The sequence below is a fragment of the Gymnoscopelus braueri genome (genome assembly GCF_963280865.1).
Source record: "Gymnoscopelus braueri genome assembly, chromosome: 11".
Taxonomy (NCBI): Eukaryota; Metazoa; Chordata; class Actinopteri; order Myctophiformes; family Myctophidae; genus Gymnoscopelus; species Gymnoscopelus braueri.
In genome coordinates this window covers 53,900,274-53,920,549 of record NC_137613.1, presented here as the reverse complement: position 1 = coordinate 53,920,549, position 20,276 = coordinate 53,900,274, and the positions used below count along the sequence as shown (strand labels likewise).

Here is a 20,276-nt window from a genome sequence, read left to right as displayed (position 1 = left end):
TATACAATTTAACTTTAGTTTTGTTGAAAACGTTACCTAGTATTACTTTAACATTTTAACAAAAAACTTCTTGTTTTAACCAAAAAAGATCACTTACCCTACCTTTAAATCCTGTGTGTTAATCACCAGGTTCGAGAGAGAGGGACTCGCAAAGCGAGTGTGGTTTGGCCAAAACTTGCGTTTCGAATCGTACCCTTTGATTGGCTGGTGATATAACTGACATAAAGAATTTATAAATAGACTGTGTGGATTACGGAGAAACTTGAATGAAATCTTAAGAGATCAGATTCAGTTGCAGTGTTGAGGATTTCTTTGTGTCTGACCCAAGAGCCCAGCTTCCTGCTTTGGAATTGAGTCAATATAGGAAGAGAGTTCAAGTGACAGTTCATATGAATGGCCTGTAGTTTTGCTGTTTTACCCCTGCTGGTGTCAGAAAGAATTGATCTTAATGCAAGCGGATGGGTTTTTGATGAACTTTAGACTTGATTTTCTTAATTAATAAACATTGTCATAAATACTATATATGCTTCCAGTCGCTAGTTTAAAGTCTCCTTTCAATCATCATGATATGCGTTTTGGTAAATTATGGTCCCATTTATTTTAAAATTGACGATAAAGTAGGGTATGCTCTAGGAGGGGCGGGATGATTTGATTGACAAGCTACACAACCAATAGCATTCATTCCCCGCCGCCGCTCTTGATTGAAAAGCTACCCAACCAATAATGGTCTGATTGCATTGCACAGGATATGACGCGATATGACGCAATATTGAAAGATGGCGGATTTGAAATTCCTGAACAATCGGCTTCATTTACGGTCTGTAGAAACCAATGGCGTAGCTTTGTCCATTCTTTTTTACAGTCTATGATCTGACCATCCGTGCGACCGGGCATGCTCAAACATGTGGAACATGACCATAGCGTCTTGGAGCGGCTGGCGGTCGTCGCTCCGAGTTCCACTCTGAACTTTTTATAACCCCCCTCCCCACTACTTTCAAAATCGCCCAGCTCCGCTCTGCTCACATGCTCTCTTTGGCATTTGTAGCATTTGTGGTTCCCCCAAAGGGTGGTGTAATGGCTAATGTGGTGTAATTTGGCTCTGTGTTGTTTCGAGGCCTCAACTCATTCAGTGCCATTGACGTCGCCGACGTCACGTTTTTCATAAGCCCAGAGTGCCAATGACGTCGCCAACGTCATAAAAATAATAATATATATATATATATATTTTTTTTTTATGTAATGTAATTTTTTATTTAATTTTTGACTTTTTTTTTTCAGAACCCAAGATATGATGATTTGAAGATTTGCTGCTCCATTCACTTCTTGTTTAACTTCTTACTGAAAAAGGCTGTATCTCGACTCCTAAGCACTTTCTTTTTTTTTTTTTATTGGCCTTGGCACAGGGGTGATAAAACCAGAAATAAGTTTGGCACTGAATGAGTTAAAGGGATAGTTCACCCCCAAAATGACTTTTTTTCTATCGATTAGTCACCTCATGGAGACTTGAATTCATGGATATTTTTTAGTTTTTGTCGCATTCCTAAGCCAATAATTTGATGACCAGCGGACAGGTAGGCAGCGGTTCCGGTAGGAGACACAAAGGAGACTCTCGATATCCTACCAGAACCGCTGCCGGTCATCAAACTATTGGCTTAGGAATGCGACAAAAAAAAATAATCCATGAATTCAAGTCTCCATGGGTTTTTTTGGGGTGAACTATCCCTTAAGGGCGCGCTCCCACCAAGAGTTGGCTGGCCGCTGTTAAACGCAGGTTGTGCGCGGCCACAGTTTTTTGCAGCCAGCGGATTCTAAAAAACGGGAGTGTCGCGCCTGTCACTCACTTTCAGGACCCTCCCCGTCGCCCGCACTGCCTGCTGCCTTGAGCACCATGTTGCTTCCTGAGTCTTGAGACAGTCCGCCTTCGACTCACCCGATTGGACAGAGGGAGAAAATCAGCGCCTGCCTCCAGCAGTTTTATGCTTAGTCGCGGAGAGCAGATAAACGCAAGGTCTGCGCGACAAGCGGAAAAATCTGCTCTTGCGTGAATCAACGCATTTGCATTGACAATGCATTGGCAGATTCTGCAAACAGCGGCCAGCCAACTCTTGGTGGGAGCGCGCCCTTAGGGCGCGCCCCCACCAAGAGTTGGCTGGCCGCTGATTGCAGAATCTGCCAATGCATTGTCAATGCAAATGCGTGGATTCTTGGAAAAAATCCGCAAGACCAGGAATCCACGCATTTGCATTGACAATGCATTGGCAGATTCTGCAATCAGCGGCCAGCCAACTCTTGGTGGGGGCGCGCCCTTAATGTGTGATTTTTTAAAAAATATTTTAGCGCCACCGTGAGACCGATTTGAAATATTTGGGGCAGAGGTTTTTTCTTGGCCTTCTGGGAGTGTGTACAAAGTTTCACACCGATCGGTTCAACGGTGCCTGAGAGGAACAGTTTACAGACACGGACAGGGCGAAAACATAGACTTCGCCTCCCGGCCGTTTAGGCCTGGCGAAGACAACAATGTATCATGTTTTTTCTATTTTCTACGTGTGTGTGTGTATGCGCGTGTGTAGGTGGTGTGTGTGTATAACAGCAGTGTTAAAGAGTTGACCTTGGTTCCTGGTTTGGAGTTCCAGTGGGCGGGGGGTGCACCCCCCCCTGATATACCAGAGTGTGGCTTTAAGAACGATGAACCCGCCTGCCTGGCACGTACGTGCACACACACACACACACACACACACACGCACACGCACACGCACACGCGCCTATGGGGCTCCATTAGTGCCACGTAAGCACACCCCCTGTCCTGTAATCGTGTACTTTTTTTTTTGTGTTGCACAGAACCGCATAGACGTGTAGTGTACTTTCCCATTGACTCACAATGGGAACACGTGCACGCGCGCGTTCACGCGTAACAGTGCAACCACTGCATCTTGACCTACAGGGTAACACGTCTACGTGTAGATTCATGCGTCTGTAGCAAAGGCACGCGTCAACGCACGCATGATTTATTTGGTCACGCGACTAGGCGAGGCGCGGAGAGATGAGTGGGTGCTGTGCCACCTTGGTGCGCGCTGCGTGGAACGCCTCACCTACCCGTGTGACATAACTGAGCTCTGTACATAACGCATCGTGTGCCCTTGTGACATAACTCTGCCCTGCACAGAACGCCTCATATGCACGTGTAAGTCTTAAAATAAATAAGAAAAAATATTTGTATTAATTAATTCAGTTACCTCTCCTGATATGTGATTCAATTTATGAAGTGGCTTTCTGCAATTACGCACAGAAGGTGCGCTGTCCCTCTCCAAGTCTCCATTCTTGAATCCTGTCCTTTGCAATCAATATTGCATTGATTGCAATAAAATTTAATTCCAAGTCATCAGTAACATATAGGCTGTATTAATTTCTGTCAAATAATCTTTTATTTCAAGGCAATTATAAACTGTACAGTATGATTCCAACATCGGGTTTGGTTGATCACCGCACCATGCACTCTTCTCGTCTTTTTCCGGAGGTTCGAGGCGATTTTTATATTAGCTAATACTCAGTCAGATCATAACCAAAAATTAAAATAAAAAGAACGCCAGAATCCGTGAAATCTAAGCTTTGTATGTTTATCTGGCCCATGGCTGGATTCTTTCATTATTTCCTGATATGAATGAATTACGCAAGGAATTACGCAATCACGGCGCAGTCGGTGCCAAAAACTCGGCGGTCGTGGGTGTCTTCTAACACTTAGAGCTCTGTCAAATCAAATCAATTTTAAGTTCTTTGGAACCTTAGCTTTTGTTTCGTGTACAGCTCATCACTGTATATTCTATCAATATCCATTGATAAAGCAATTAAGCAACAGCGGCTTTTAAGCAGAGTGCATGGTGCAGGGCATCACCGTACGTGGCTTTGATCTGATACGAATTTGCTTCATTTAGCATCATTGCAAATATATTATCATCAGTAACATGTAGGCCTAGCCCTAGGCTATAGTATTTTCTCTTAAATAATCTTCTATTTCAAGGCAATAAACAGCTGTACAGTATAGCCTATGGTGTCAAATCAATGGTGCCGCTCTGGCTTTCCAACGGGTCCAATTGTGACCATGTTTTCAAATGCCTATATGCTCCCCAAATGCGCCAAGCTCCCTTCCAACAACAATAAACATATGCGTTTATGCCATAGAGGTATTACTTCTGTGTTACATGACTGCAGAGCGCAACAATTATCCTTCTCTCTCAAAAAGGAGAGAGGAAAAACAGAAAGAAAAAAGTAGCGAAACCACATCTCACCTGCTCGTCTAGATAACGATTTCACACATTTTGATACAATTCAAAGTGTTATAGAATCTGTCTCCCATTGGTGTGTTTTTCATATGCGTTTTACAATGTTAATGTAATAGATAATAAACTTTAATCTCATTTAGATTGACCTGGTTAAATACGGGGTTTAATTCATCCTAAGAGCAAATCATGGGAATAAATATAACTGGAAATCAGATTTCCAGTTACTTCATTGTTATGCGTTATTATAGATTGGCTTCTATGGATGGGACAGGTTTTAATTTCGACGCCTGTAGTCATTATGAGTTGTATTATTGGATCAGCACTGCGCTTCTCAGACAATGGCAGACAATGAACTGCTGTGCAAGTCTAACCCTAGGCTGGTGTCCACCATGGAAATAGCCTATTTGGTCGCTTTCATCACGTTGATGAATTAAAGTATATACCAGAACAGCCCTTGCAAAATGTTCATGTGTAGCCTATAGGCCTATTAGATGTTTAGTCCGTGGTCCGCTGCCGGCCTGCCACTTATCTGACACGCACTTGTCTCTCTCTCTCTCTCTCTCTCTCTCTCTCTCTCTCTCTCTCTCTCTCTCTCTCTCTCTCTCTCTCTCTCTCCAAGTGCCTATTCATTCAATGATGATTGATGGGTTGTGATGAAGTCATGGTTCCCCGAAAATTATAATACTATCATGTCTCTCTGTTTTTCTGTCTCGAGATAGACAGACAGACAGTCTGACAGCCTGACAGACATGGCAATCCAATCTGATGGCGAGATGTTCATGTTCCATATTAAGCTATAATGTGACCTAAAAAAAGATAGGCCTAAATATAATAATGTGACCCCAAAAAAGATCAATATAAAATAATTAGACCCTTCCCACATTATCCACACCAATCTTTGAAGGCAACATTTTCATATGTCAATTCAGTGTTTTTCTCCAACAGCCAGCTGCGCTCCTGAGCAGCGCAGCGCGCGCGCACACACACGCACACGCACACGCACACACACACACACACACACACACACACACACACACACACACACACACACACAGTGCACCGCATCAGAGCAGATCTACAAGCTCACAACGCGTCTCATTCGCGGTAGGCTACTTGTGGTCTTGTATATCGCATTAGCTGTAGAATACAACTCTCGTAGACGTATTTATGATTCTGACGTTTTCAATCTACGAGAGTTGTAGGGTTCACCCCCCATGGACACAGAGACTTTCAGCACTATACCCCGTAGACACTCCAAACATGTACAAATAAAAAATGAAGGTGCTTCCATGCCCCAAATGTTAACTCTCGCTACGGGGTAGTAGTTTAATGTAATAATCCATATCTTTCAATAAAGAAGTGTTTTAATGCCGTCTATGGCCGAATGCCATTGTTTCACCCTCGCTTACTTCCTGTTTACATTGAGTGTAATTCCGGGTTTCACCAGATGGGCGCGTCACTACCGCCCATTGGGAACTTCCGACAGAATCAGCCACAGTCGGCATTAAACACTTCTTTATTGAAAGATATGGATTATTACATTAAACTACTACCCCGTAGCGATAGTTAACATTTGCTGCGTGGGGGTAAGCACCTTTATTTTCAATTTGTACATGTTTGGAGTGTCTACGGGGCATAGTGCAGAAAGTCCCTGTGTCCATGGGGGTGAACCCTACAACTCTCGTAGATTGAAAACGTCAGAATCGTAAATACGTCTACGAGAGTTGTATTCTACAGCTAATATCGCATAATGTTAACCACTCGAAACCATTGTGCGACGAAGAACAAAATAATCCTGGCTGGCACAGAGACTTCCCTTGCAACATTTTTGCAAAATTCATGGATTTAAGAACTATGAAGGGTGCACCAACATGAACGTTTTTTTTCTAAAGCATTAGATGGCGGGCCAGAACATAATGAAAGGCTAATTTAAGAAATGGATAGTTAACAAATGTACTGGAACTCCAAGAGTCAAGACAGAACGCCTTATATTTGGCACACATTTGTGATACTCTCACAGTCACAGAGAATGAATCAAAATGTAAGCTATTAGGTGGCATAATAAACCGTAAACAGCGGTTCCCCCCCCCCCCCCCCCCCTCCTCCAAGACTGACCATGTAGCAAAGCCTACCGTCCTCATCATAATCATTCAATAATTTGAATGATTTTACTTTTATTCTCATTATACCCCGCAATGCCAGACGTAGGCTGCAACGTCACATTATTAAGCATGATTCATCAGGATCGCTTTGCAAATCCACAAGCTCACACTGCAGCGCAGATTGAATATATTCGGGGCGCAACACCGTTGTCATAAAGTAACGAAGTACATGTACTCAAGTACTGCACTTAAGTACAAATTTTAGGTATTTTTACTTTACTGGAGTATTGCCAATTTTCAGTAGGCCTACTATTGTATTACTTCTACACCCCAACGGCAAATATTGTACTTTTACTCCACTACAATCATTTGAAAACTTTAGTTACTAGTTACTTTGCTATTATCAATTATTATATTATAAAACCACTTTAGCCCTATTTTATAGGCCTACATAGGCTATTTGAAAATAGCCAATCTAATGCATCGCATTGCAACACATTGTGAGCTTGTAGATCTGCTATTTTCAAATATTAGTACTTTTACTTTTGGTACTTTAAGTACATTTTGATACTAATACTTTTGTGCTTTTACTCAATTTTGAATTCCAGACTTTTACTTAGGTAAAATATCTGAGTACGTTTCCCACCATGCACTGACCGTTGTACGTCGAAGCATAAATTGGTCGTTACTGGATGGATTGCAGCTGCTACTTGAGAGAGACAGACTGCTTGAGATCGCTAAACATTAATCTGCTAGTTAACAAGAGAAATGACACTATCCAAAAGTATAAAGCAGGGGTCTTCAACAGGGGGTCCTCAGAGTTACTACAGGGGGTCCACCAAATCTTTGTGTGTTATCTTTTCTTTTTTTTTTACCTTAACCACTTGAACCCTGGCATCCCTTTTCTGAGGAGAACTTTAGCCAAAAATCGCAGATCTACAAGCTCACAACGCCTTGTAGATCGGCTATTTTTGGCAAAGAGATAGGTGTAGAGGGGAAAAAAGAGCAGACCAAGTAAACAAAAAAAGTTTAATCTGAAACACAATTTTATACAATATAGAGGGGGTCCCTGCTTCGTCTCTCTCTCAGCTAGGGGGTCCTTGGCCTGAAAACGTTGAAGACTCCTGGTATAAAGAGTATAAAAGATATGTGTAAAAGATATGTGACAGTGCTGAAAACAGGGCATTTAAAGATGAATTTGGACACATTGGACAGCAGCAGTGCGGAAATTGCGCACCAGAGCGCACTCGCCTATTAGTTTGTATTGGCCAGTGTGCTCATGAGTTTCTTATACCTGGTGTCATCAATGCAAAGCCGTTGTGTTTCATCGGCTACACACTTTTTGGCTGTTTGCAAGCCAAGGAATATAATTTTAGATGGTAAGATGAAGCATGCATGGTACCAGGCAAGTTAGGCTATAAAGTTTAATAAGCATCTTTCAGGTGGGGACATATTCTCTATGGACATTATAGCTATAGGACTGTCAGTCCATATTTTAAAATGAAAATCATAAAATCATTATCAAAATAATGTATTTTAATATAAAACATGGATCACATGATTGTCCATCCTACATAAACAACGTGTGTGTGTGTGTGTGTGTGTGTGTGTGTGTGTGTGTGTGTGTGTGTGTGTGTGTGTGTGTGTGTGTGTGGCATTGCGGGGTTCTCTCGGTCTGACCCGCGCCAGGTGTTCCATTCCATTCCGTTTTGCTTTCGCCCTTCTATTAAGTGTCAATGATTTGATTGTTGAAATACGGACAAAACAAATTGTTCTTGCGATTGCTTAGCTCACCATGACAGGAGATGGACCATGAAACCGACACCTCTAGTTCAAATCCGGATGGTAGAATGATGTTCAATTGTTACACCGATACTGTTTTCAAACGAATCTGCTTAATTTATATTTCAATTTCGGTCAGAAAGTTCCCTGTGTGAAATTTGATTTGGTGAATAAATTATTTTCAACTTGTTTGATCAGCCTTTGTCATTTTTGACACCCTGAGAAATAGCATCTTTAATTAGCTGACTAAAATCCTTGGATTCATGTTGGACCTATAGATCAAATCCCAGAGCAGTTGTGTTATATTTCTCCATATTCCTATGAGAAGATGCGATTCCAGAATTTAATTGCAGTGTTCCTGTAAAATAAAAAAAACATTACACTGACTCTCACCAATGAATTGAATATTTGTATCGGGAAACGTCAGAAGACAATGCATATCTGCCAGGGCTGTCACCATTCATGAGTCCATTCTGGAGGCTTGGAGACTCCTAAAAGTTGCTAGAGACACTGATGCCACAACTGGTATGTGGCTGTGGCTTGCGTTGGGTCGGAACTCTGTCCTCGGTGTGCATAAGAAAATTTCTCAGGGAACCCGGTTGTACTAAGCTGGGACACTTGCTGGTGCCGTTTGAGACCCTACAACAGCGGGTCCACATTTGGCCTAGGCTGCTAAAGCAGATCGTTAAGGAAGTCAATGAGTCTTCCTCCACACCTGAACACCTTCTTGGAGGAGAACTGGTCAACAGAGGGCCTGTGGGAGGAGGATATAGACTACGTCTTCCCATGCCTGAAGGTGTCTCCTAAACTGGGGCAGTGGCAGGAGGAGGAAGACACTTTCCTCTCATTTGCAACTCCACATCCTGGCTGGTTTGAGGACTTGGAGAAAAAGGCAATGTATTTCCTATGCGTGAGTCAGTCTCTGCATACCATGAAAATATAGAGGTGGACCGAGCCCAGGTTCTTCACCAAAAGGCTGTTGGCGGGTCGACCGGGGCCGTTGCCTGGCACCCACCGGTACCCAGTGACTGCTATATGATATATTAACGGAATAAGGGTAATGTTGTAATACGTGTAATAGTGTAATAATTGTAATGGTGTAATAATGCAACAAGTTTAATAGTGTAATAGTGTAATAACATAATAATGGTAACAGTGTAATAGGTTTAATAGTGTAATAGTGCAATATGTGTGATAGTATAATAGGTATAATAGTGTAGAAAGGGTAAAAAGTGTAATAGTGTAATGACGCAATAGGGTAATAGTGCAATAGGTGTTATAGTGTAGTGAAGTAGTTGGGGTTTGGGTGGATGTGGGCGGAATTGGGTGAATGTGACCACTTATAACACTATCACACTTTTACACTTATTAACTTATTGCACTATTACACCTGTTCAACTATTAGAGTATTACCCTCATTGCGTTATTACATCTATTACACTATTACACACGTTGCACTATTACACCTATTACACTATTACACCTATTACATATTAAACTTAATGCAATATTACACTATTCCACCTATTACACTACTACCCCTATTGCGTTGTTACACTATTACATTAGTACACCTATTACACTATTACACCTATTACACTTATTGCATTATTACACTATTACCCTTATTGCGTTATTACATTAGTAAGGCAATATCTTGGGCAGTATCATTATTTAATAAAGGATTATTATTGTTATTATTATTATTATTATTATTACTATTATTATTACCCTTATTATTATTATTATTATTTTATTTTTTATTATTATTACTACGTGTGAATGTACGTGACAGGTTGTAGCGCATGTAGCTTACACGTAAATGTACACGACGCGTTGCAGCGCGTAACGCGTGCTTACATGTGAATGTACGTGACAGGTTGTAGCGCATGTAGCTTACGCGTAAATGTACACGACGCGTTGCAGCGCGTAACGCGTGCTTTTGTGCAGTGCACGCGCAGAACGAACGTGTACACACACACACACACACGTAAGAAAAAATCATGTGGTCACAGGAGGCGTCATGCGCCCCTCGTGGCACTAACGGAGCCCCATACTAGCGCACACACACACACACACACACACACACACACACACACACACACACACACACACACACACACACACACACACACACACACACTCTCGCATGCATGCACACACACAAGCATGTACGCATGCGCACGCAGCCACGCACACACAATCACAGACTCTGCCATTGCTATGGCCAGTGGTGGGAAGTTATTGTACTGTCACAGTACTGTACTCAAGTACTGTGACTTTACTTGAGTATTTAAAATGTTCTATAATTTATACTTCTACACTACATCTCAGAGTCAAACATTGCACTTTTTACTCCACTGCAATTATTCAAACATTTTAGATATTAGTTACTTCAGATATTGATTATTATTAACAAAACATTAACCACTTAAGCACTATTTTATTCTTCTGCAATTCAAAAATAGCTGATCTAGCTTGTAGATCTGCTTATTGAAAGAAGTTATTTTTTTTTAAATGGAAAATTGGCTATTTATAATGAGTAGTTTTACTTTGTTACTTTAGGTATGTTTTGACTTTTGTACTTTTGTACTTTTACTCAAGTAAATTGTTGAATACAGGACTTTTACTTGTAACAGAGTATATTTCTGCATTGTGGTATTGATACTTTTACTGAAGTAAAACTAAATCTGAGAACTTTTTCCACCGCTGGCAATGTACAGGGTAAAAACACAACTATTATTAATATTGTGTTTCTATTCTATTTGATTTGATTCTATTCTAATGTTGTTGTTTCTAACCATCCCATCCCCCGTAGGTACAGTGACAATGCACCAGATGGTTGCCATAGTGATATGCTTCATCTCTGTCATCATCGTCACGGTTACCATCTTTATCTACAGGTAGTGCACACACACACACACACACACACACACACACACACACACACACACACACACACACACACACACACACACACATATACACATACACATACACATAGGCACAACGCATGCACGTTGCGTGTGTCCAGGATACGTTCATGCCACCTTCTGGTCTATTGAGGACATGCCACGAATGATATTCTATTGTAGACCATTCTGTCTGTCTGTCTGTCTGTCTGTCTGTCTGTCTGTCTGTCTGTCTGTCTGTCTGTCTGTCTGTCTGTCTGTCTGTCTGTCTGTCTGTCTGTGTAACTTTCTGTCTCTTTCTGTCTCTTTCTCACACACACACACGCACACACACACACACACACACACACACACACACACACGCACACGCACACGCACACGCACACGCACACACACACACACACACACACACACACACACACACACGCACACACATAGGAAGTTGCGTTTAGAGAGTGAGTTGTCGGCAGAGTTGTGGAGGATCCAGTGGGACGACGTTCAGATGAACAACCAGGAGAAAACTCTGAGGAAGACCTGCAGCAGACTGACACTGTCCATGGTAACACACGCACGCACGCACGCACGCATGCGCACGCGCGCACACGCACGCACACGCACACGCACACACACGTAAACCAGTACAGACAGGTTTACGTAGTCATCAGGGTTTTAGGCTGCGCTGCACTCCAAGGTGGCGTGCCTGAATGACTGTGGGGACCGGTGAGAATGGGAAACGTCACACAGAAGCCCCTTAGGGCTGCGTGCTGAGCCCTCTCCTCTATTCCCTGTACACACCAGTGGTGGAAAAAGTACTCAAATGTTTTACTTAAGTAAGAGTATCAATACTGTAATGTAGAAATACTCTGTAAAAGTCAAAAATTCTGAATTTACTTGAGTAAAAGTACAAAAGTATTGGTATCAAAATGCACTTAAAGTACCAAAGTAGAATGTACTCTTTATGTAGAATGTCCCAAGTTTTCAAATGAATAAAATATATACAAATCTTTTGAAAATAGCCGATCTACAAGCTCACAATGCGTCGCATCGTGACGCATTGTGAGCTTGTAGATCGGCTATTTTCAAATGGCAGAAATGTATATAGGGCTGAAGTGGTTAATGTATCTTTTGTAATAATTTATCAATAAATATCATTGCATTCATCTTATGGTGTGAAGTCTCTCTTAAGTTGGACTGTGTTTTACTGGACTCTCTTCACACATACATGACTCTTCTTTTATCATGCACTTTAGATGCATAGAATGCGTCCCCTTTAATTTATTATGCAGATTAGTTATATTTCATGCACTTTATGTGTCTCATCTTCCCCTTTATGCTCTTATTCTCTGTATTTTAACTGCAATGATGGTTCTGCACAATCAAGAATTTCACCCATATTACTTGTAATGGGACAATAAAGATTGATTTGATTTGTGGATTTCATCACCTCAAACTCTCAGCCATGATAACTACCAGAGGTCAATTTAGCCACGGCTGATGAGCAATTCTTTGCGAAGCCGAAGTGGGACTTGAACCCATACCCCCAAACAACATTTCAGTGTGACTGATGGGTGAAATGTATCCTCCTATCTCCATTACCTTTTATATCTCTGACACGCACGCATATACTACTATTCACATACATTCGGTAGCAGGGTAAAGCTGAAGTTTTATTGTCTGTCTGTCTGTCTGTCTGTCTGTCTGTCTGTCTGTCTGTTTGTCTGTCTGTCTGTCCATCAGAGAGGGTCCAACTGTGGTTCGTTGTTCACCCTGGGAGGAAACGTCCAGATTTACACCAGGACTGGCTACTACAAGGTCTGTGTGTGTTACCATGGTAACGTGTGCTAAACAAGCTAATACACAGTAGCACCTAGCATGGACAATGCAAGAAAACACTAGTTTACTAGTGTAGTGGAACGCAGTGAGCTGGGATTGAACCCGAGGCTCCCACTCGCCAGTCCGACGTGTTACCAGTCATGCCAATAGGGCTGAGCCCAATTGGCAGGTCTTTTGCACGCAGGTCGTGGCTACTATGACTGTGGGGGCTACAATCACCCCCCTGATCTTTGGAGCGCGTCCTCGCGCTTCACACTTCATGCCGCGGACCACCGTACACGACATCCCTCATGTCCCTCACGCAAGGATATTACGCTCCTCGTCCTGCCGACTACGCCAGATTGTAGTGGAACGCAGTGAGCTGGGATTGAACCCGAGGCTCCCACTCGCCAGGCCGACGTGTTACCAGTCATGCCAATAGGGCTGAGCCCAATTGGCAGGTCTTTTGGCTACTATGACTGTGGGGGCTACACTAGCATTGTTGCCTGGTGGTGGCTAGTAAAGGCTATTGCCTAGTCCCCACCTAGTTATCTCTATACACAACCTAGTAAACTTTATACAGAACAGCACATTGACATCGCCTGGAATCCAGACTGATTCTCTACGTTTTTTTCTCACTTCGCTAATCAGTCTGTCCTATTTGACTCGTAGGCCTACTTCCAAACATCACGAAATTACGTTTAATTTAATGTTGTTATTTCTGTTGTGAATGGTTATAATGATAGTTATTGTTTGGATTATTTCTGCAGGGGAACATTGCTGCTATTAAATACATCAACAACAAGAAACGCATTGAACTGACAAGAAATGTCCTGTTTGAACTAAAGCATGCAAGTATCTATCTATCTATCTATCTATCTGTCTGTCTGTCTGTCTGTCTGTCTGTCTGTCTGTCTGTCTGTCTGTCTGTCTGTCTGTCTGTCTGTCTGTCTGTCTGTCTGTCTGTCTGTCTGTCTGTCTGTCTGTCTGTCTGTCTGTCTGTCTGTCTGTCTGTCTGTCTGTCTGTCTGTCTGTCTGTCTGTCTGTTTGTCTGTCTGTCTGTCTGTCTGTCTCTCTGTCTGGGTGGATTCAGACTGGGTCTGATTGATTCGAACCATTCCCGAGAACGATTGGCCTCTCCCAGCTGGCCAGCATTCACATTGGCCAATATTCTTCCGTACCCGAGAACAGATCACTCAACAGTAATGGTAAATATGTGCCTCATGGGGGCGCTGTTGACTATGGGGCTTTGGGAGATAGATGCTACACATGTGTTTTTTGTTTATGTTTTTTCACGGCTCGCGCTACTCAAACACTAGCGGGATTATTATTTCTTGTCAACATTCAAGTAGAACTATGAGAAGGTATAACCCAGCTAAAATAATGTGTCATTATAAAAATATATAAAGCATATATGATTAGAAGTCCACTTCCTTCTGTTGGTATGGATGGCTTCACATTGCATCGTTCCGTACCCGAGTACGCATGATCCGGATCCGAGACTACCTCCGGAGGCGGTCTTGGGTACGGTACGGTGATCCGTTGCGGGGAACGATACGCAACGTTCACACCAACCCAAGTGGTCCGGGGTGCGCACTCGGGACCATAGACCATGAATCCGCCCTCTGTCTGTCTGTCTGTCTGTCTGTCTGTCTGTCTGTCATCTAACCTGTGTGTCTGTACAGATGCGTGATGTTCAGAATGAGTACCTGACCAGGTTCATCGGAGCGTGTGTCGATCCTCCCAACATGGTTATCATCACCGAATACTGTCCTAGAGGCAGCTTGCAGGTACACACACACACACACACACACACACACACACACACACACACACACACACACACACACACACACACACTGTGTGTATAATGGATTATCATTTAAGTCATATGAAATTCATGAGTGTTTTGAAATTAACCTTGTATCTGCTATGTTTTTTCATTCTCAAGACGTGAAAAAGGGTTGTTTGTTTTCTTTATGTTTTGTTATAGATCACTACCATTTGAAAAAAATACAAGATATTGGTGTATAAATACAATTACACTGCCAGCAAAACACTGTTGATTAATATTATTGATTGCAACATGGCCTCCTTGACACCCCTGCTCTGGGATGGGAGTTTCCACACAGATGCACATGTTAACATAACAACACAAATATGAATTGTGTGTGTGTGTGTGTGTGTGTGTGTGTGTGTGTGTGTGTGTGTGTGTGTGTGTGTGTGTGTGTGTGTGTGTGTGTGTGTGTGTGACCTAGTGAGACAATGGACTGGTCTTAACACACACACAACACGTGACATTATATTGCACAGTAAACGTGAGGGTGGTATGGGTGTTCCCAATTTTGAATGGACATATATTGCTACGAGGCTCTCCCATTTGTTAAATATGCTGAACAATGATGACCAGTATGTGAGAGAGCTTGCACGTTCATCTCTGTTCCTGGACCTAAAACGACGTAAGGTCCCCCTGGCATGTGGCTTGGATCCTAGCTTCCTAGGCTTCAGGAGGAAACCTAGTGGAAAGCTAGACAGTCGCTCTCCCGGCTTCGGTGTGTGGTCAGACTGGCCGGACTTAAACGATCTGTGCTGTTGGGCTGATGTTACCTTGAAGTGGGTAGGGTCTAACTTTGAGGCGATGGCTGTCTCGGAGGACTTTATATCTGACCCCAGTATCTCTGTCAGAGCATCTATGACTGTGTGTGGAACAGAACACCAACTCCCACTGAATAATGCCCGAGGCCGCCTCTTATGGGCACAACGGCAAAGGCAGCGGCAGCATTGGACTGAGCTGAGGTTGCAAGGGAAGCCTGCATGTCTCCCTGCTGCGGACCATTCTGTCTCTCACTCTGTGTTCAAAAATGTTGCTTTAGACGAATGCATTGTTGTCTTTACCCTGAAAGCGAGGTTGCAGGTTTTACCATCTAAACTTAACCTCTCCATCTGGTTTCCAGGCAACCATGCTCCTCACTGTATACATCATGGTCATGAACAAATAGCTGAAACCATGTCCCACATCTTAAATGGGTGCCATGTATACAGGGGACTCTACATAAGTAGGCATGACAGAATAGTGGATTTGATATCAAAAGATATCACTTCTATTTTCAGGTTTTCATGCTGTATAAGCATTCTACTGTGAAGCCGAGCATGTTTAACCTGTGTAACGATGATTCTGTGTTCTCTAACATTTCAGCTAACACCCCTGATGTCATTGTTGTTAATGAAAACCATAGAGAGGTGTTCATTCTCGAGGTCGGCTGTACTTTTGATTACAGCTTAGAGGAAGCCTTCCTAACCAAAGTGCTAAAATATCACCAGCTAGAGCAGACCATCTCTCAGCTACAGATGTAAACTTTTGGTTTTTATCTTTGGTAGTCTAGGACACGTGCACAAGTTGGCTGTGAGGGGCCTTCAAATGGCCGGCCTCTCCAAAAGGAGGGCTAAACAATTATCAAGGTACTGCTCAATATGAGCTATTATAGGAAGCCGCTCAATTTGGAGGAGGCGTTGTTTCCTTTACCCATGATTGTTGTCCGCTGTGTTCGACAAGTATGCCATCTTTTGTTTTGTATGTAACAATGCTCTGCCTTGCATGCACTGTAACTGGCTGTTTTCCCTTTGTCTGACTGCACTGGCAGTGTTTATGTCCTTTGTACATCCTGTACTTCTGTTTATGTGGACATAAATAAATATTTCATGTGTGTGTGTGTGTGTGTGTGTGTGTGTGTGTGTGTGTGTGTGTGTGTGTGTGTGTGTGTGTGTGTGTGTGTGTGTGTGTGTGTGTGTGTGTGTGTGTTTGTGTGCGCGCGTGCACGCATGTGCGTGTGCGTGCATGTGCGTGCGTGCGTGCGTGCGTGCGTGCGTGCGTGCGTGCGTGCGTGCGTGCGTGCGTGCGTGCGTGCGTGCGTGCGTGCGTGCGTGCGTGCGTGCGTGCGTGCGTGCGGGTAGGATCTGATGGAGAGTGACAGCATCACGTTGGATTGGATGTTTCGTTACTCGCTCATCCACGACCTCGTTAAGGTAATTAACCACACCCATCATTAATGACCTCCAGGGGTGCAATGCTCACTGGACGGCCTTGCACGCCGTGCCGGAACCTATTTGACCAGGAGCACACGCAGGCACACGCATAGATTTAAAACTACTTTAAATTCGCACAAGTTTTCAAAGGCTCCCGACTCACACCTAGCGAATTAACATAGGAATAAGCTTAGATGCATATCAATTGTCCATTGTGTGACTGTTGTGTAGGTGTTAAGCGACGTGCGCGTCATGTCATTGAAATAGAGTGCAAGAACATACCAAATGAGTATTGCATGCCTGATGACCTCTGACCACCCAGGATTTGCATGTTGTATGAGCTCTTAACATGAATAAATATAAAAGTAGTCAAGGTGCACTAGATAACACTTTTATTTGTATTTATTTATTTGTGTGTGTGTGTATGTGTGTGTGTGTGTGTGTGTGTGTGTGTGTGTGTGTGTGTGTGTGTGTGTGTGTGTGTGTGTGTGTGTGTGTGTGTGTGTGTGTGTGTGTGTGTGTGTGTGTGTGTGTGTGTGTGTGTTTGCGCGCGTGCAGGGCTTGTCATTCCTCCATAACAGTGTCATTGGTTCCCATGGCAACCTGAAGTCGTCTAACTGTGTGGTGGACAGTCGTTTCGTGTTGAAAATCACAGACTACGGTCTGGCCTCTCTGCGCTGCAACGAATACATGGAGGAAACACACGCCTACTACGCACGTATGTACACACACACACACACACACACACACACACTCACACACACACACACACACACACACACACACACACACACACACACACACACACACACACACACACACACACACACACACACACACACACACTGTTCACCATGGTCAGAGGTAGAAACCTGTGCAAGGAAGTTTTTTAAATAGTTCACCCAAAAAAATATCTTATTTTCTATTTTTTACACACCCCATGAAGCCTTGAATTCATTGTGATTTTTTTAGTTTTTGTTAAAATCCTGAGCCTTTAACTGATTAACCGCCAGAATAAAACATTGTCTGACAAAGAGGTTATTCTTCACAACGATCGATCCACCGATTGCTTTAAAAGACGTATCCGAGTGTCGTAGAATTGGGGGTGAGGGGAGGGGGGCGTGCCGCCACGATCATCCGTTCCATAGTTGTGGGCAGTTGAATGTATAGGCTGTTTTCGCCATAAAGCAGCAGAAACAGAGAAAAGGCCATTTTCCCATATCGAATAACAAGGAAGGGAACACGATCACGTGACCCACTGCTCCTCTGCTTCTCTGGGAGTCAAATGGTGACTCCCAGGTTAGCCAACAGCGCTATCAAGTGGAAAACCACTGAAAACACAAAATCTCGTTATTGTCATCATTGGCAAAATATGACGAGAAATCTCGTCATTGGCAGTCAAAGAGTTCATCCTGGAACCAAGCCTGATGAATCATGGCCATAACATATTTGTAACTGTAGCTCTATTGCGCACCACCAGGGCATTGCTTTTTTAAATAAAAAATTTTCAAAACAAATTCAAGCCATTTTCAAAAGAATTTCAAAAATACAAACTCCATAAAAAATATCTGTCTGTCTCTGTCTGTCTGTCTGTCTGTCTGTCTGTGTGTGTGTAGGGAAGTTATGGACGGCTCCAGAGTTGTTGCGTTGCGAGGCCCCGCCCCCCTGTGGCACGCAGAAAGGCGATGTTTACAGTTTCGGGATCATTCTTCAGGAAGTGGCTCTGATGAGGGGCGTGTTCTACCTGGAGCACGAAACACTGAGCCCTAAAGGTACACACACACACACACACACACACACGTTGCAAGCTTGTAGATCTGCTGATTTCTTTAGGCTATATTTGAATGCGTTCTCAACGCAATGCAATGAGGTGAGCTTTTACATCTACAGAAATTGAATTAGATAGACAACAGTGGTTAAGCTGAGCTTCATCAATTTAAACAATGCTGCTAGCTTGACATACTACTCACCTCAACATGCGCCTTTTACAGTCATTTGGACCGCCGCAAGCAACAGGCAAATGTATCATTATTCTTTACACGGCTATATATATTCCTTTTTACACACAAGCACTGTAATCAAGAAGATGAGACCGCTTCCTCTTTCAAACAGATTTTTTTCCCCTCTCCTCTCCGCCTCTGAGACCATTACGGTTGGTTACAAAATAGATGGACAGTCACAGTTCAGCGACAAAGGAGATCCAAACATGGGGAGGTAAAAAGGGCATCGGGTTGCAGATCTTAGAGCGGATTAAATGGTCTGTGTGCCTGAATGTGTGGAAATTACCGAGCCGGTAGGAGGGCTTTAGACTGGATCTGAGCACTGAGCAGTAAATAGAAACCATTCTCCTGCAAACCCCTATACGGTAGACATTTGTGGGAGATTTATGACCGCTTGCGGGTGTCCGGGAGCTGACACACATTTTTGGGAGACTCCCGGAAGTTCTGGGAGAGGTGGGATGTATATAACATAACTACCTTGCTTTCTGATTATTTTAAAACCCACGTTTCATCCCTGATAAATGTACATGTACTGTAGCTAATCTTACTATTGTCTGTCTGTCTGTCTGTCTGTATGCCTGTCTGTCTCTCTGTCCATGCAGAGATCATAGAGTGTTTGTGTGCAGGCGGTCCTGTCTGTCTGCGTCCGTCCGTCTGTCCTCAGAGTCACAGTGAGGATCTGGCCGTTCTGATGGAGAGATGCTGGAGTGAAGACCCGCCTGACAGACCCGACTTCCACACTGTCAAAGTACTGCTGAGGAAGTACAACAGGTACTAAACTACTGATCCACACTGTTAAAGTACTGCTGAGGAAGTACAACAGGTACTAAACTACTGATCCACACTGTTAAAGTACTGCTGAGGAAGTACAACAGGTACTAAACTACTGATCCACAGTGTTAAAGTACTGCTGAGAAAGTACAACAGGTACTTGTCTGTCTGTCTGTCTGTCTGTCTGTCTGTCTGTCTGTCTGTCTGTCTGTCTGTCTGTCCTCAAACTTTTTTATACCACGACCCCATATTATGAGGGAAAAAAATCTTCTGTTTTTGATTGCCGATGCGTGATCCCAACGGCACCTTCCCGCGACCCAAAGTGGGGTCGCGGGAAGGTGCCGTTGGGATCACGCATAGTGTATTTGTGAAGCACATTTAAAACTGTCTGTTGCACCATAACCTCTGCTGTCTGTCTGTCTGTCTGTCTGTCTGTCTGTCTGTCTGTCTGTCTGTCTGTCTGTCTGTCTGTCTGTCTGTCTGTCTGTCTGTCTGTCTGTCTGTCTGTCTGTCTGTCTGTCTGTCTGTCTGTCTGTCTGTCTCTGTAGGGGTTATGGTGGTAACATATTGGATAATCTGTTATCTCGTATGGAGCAG

General features: G+C 43.3%; 1 protein-coding gene across 1 annotated transcript in view; it reads left to right on the top strand.

Moving 5' to 3' along the window:
- LOC308095735 (atrial natriuretic peptide receptor 1-like) overlaps nucleotides 1–20,276 on the top strand; it is a gene marked incomplete at its 5' end in the record, with an annotated part of 53,470 nt that overhangs the window by 28,258 nt on the left and 4,936 nt on the right. Inside the window, 11 exons of the mRNA XM_080442775.1 lie at nucleotides 2,571–2,706; nucleotides 10,980–11,064; nucleotides 11,512–11,632; nucleotides 12,811–12,885; nucleotides 13,656–13,736; nucleotides 14,571–14,675; nucleotides 16,837–16,908; nucleotides 17,467–17,626; nucleotides 18,525–18,680; nucleotides 19,511–19,679; nucleotides 20,228–20,276. The exon at nucleotides 20,228–20,276 is cut by the window's right edge and continues 98 nt beyond it. Of these exons, the coding sequence (XP_080298901.1) occupies nucleotides 2,571–2,706; nucleotides 10,980–11,064; nucleotides 11,512–11,632; nucleotides 12,811–12,885; nucleotides 13,656–13,736; nucleotides 14,571–14,675; nucleotides 16,837–16,908; nucleotides 17,467–17,626; nucleotides 18,525–18,680; nucleotides 19,511–19,679; nucleotides 20,228–20,276 (1,209 nt within the window). The remainder of the gene's footprint in view (nucleotides 1–2,570; nucleotides 2,707–10,979; nucleotides 11,065–11,511; nucleotides 11,633–12,810; nucleotides 12,886–13,655; nucleotides 13,737–14,570; nucleotides 14,676–16,836; nucleotides 16,909–17,466; nucleotides 17,627–18,524; nucleotides 18,681–19,510; nucleotides 19,680–20,227) is intronic.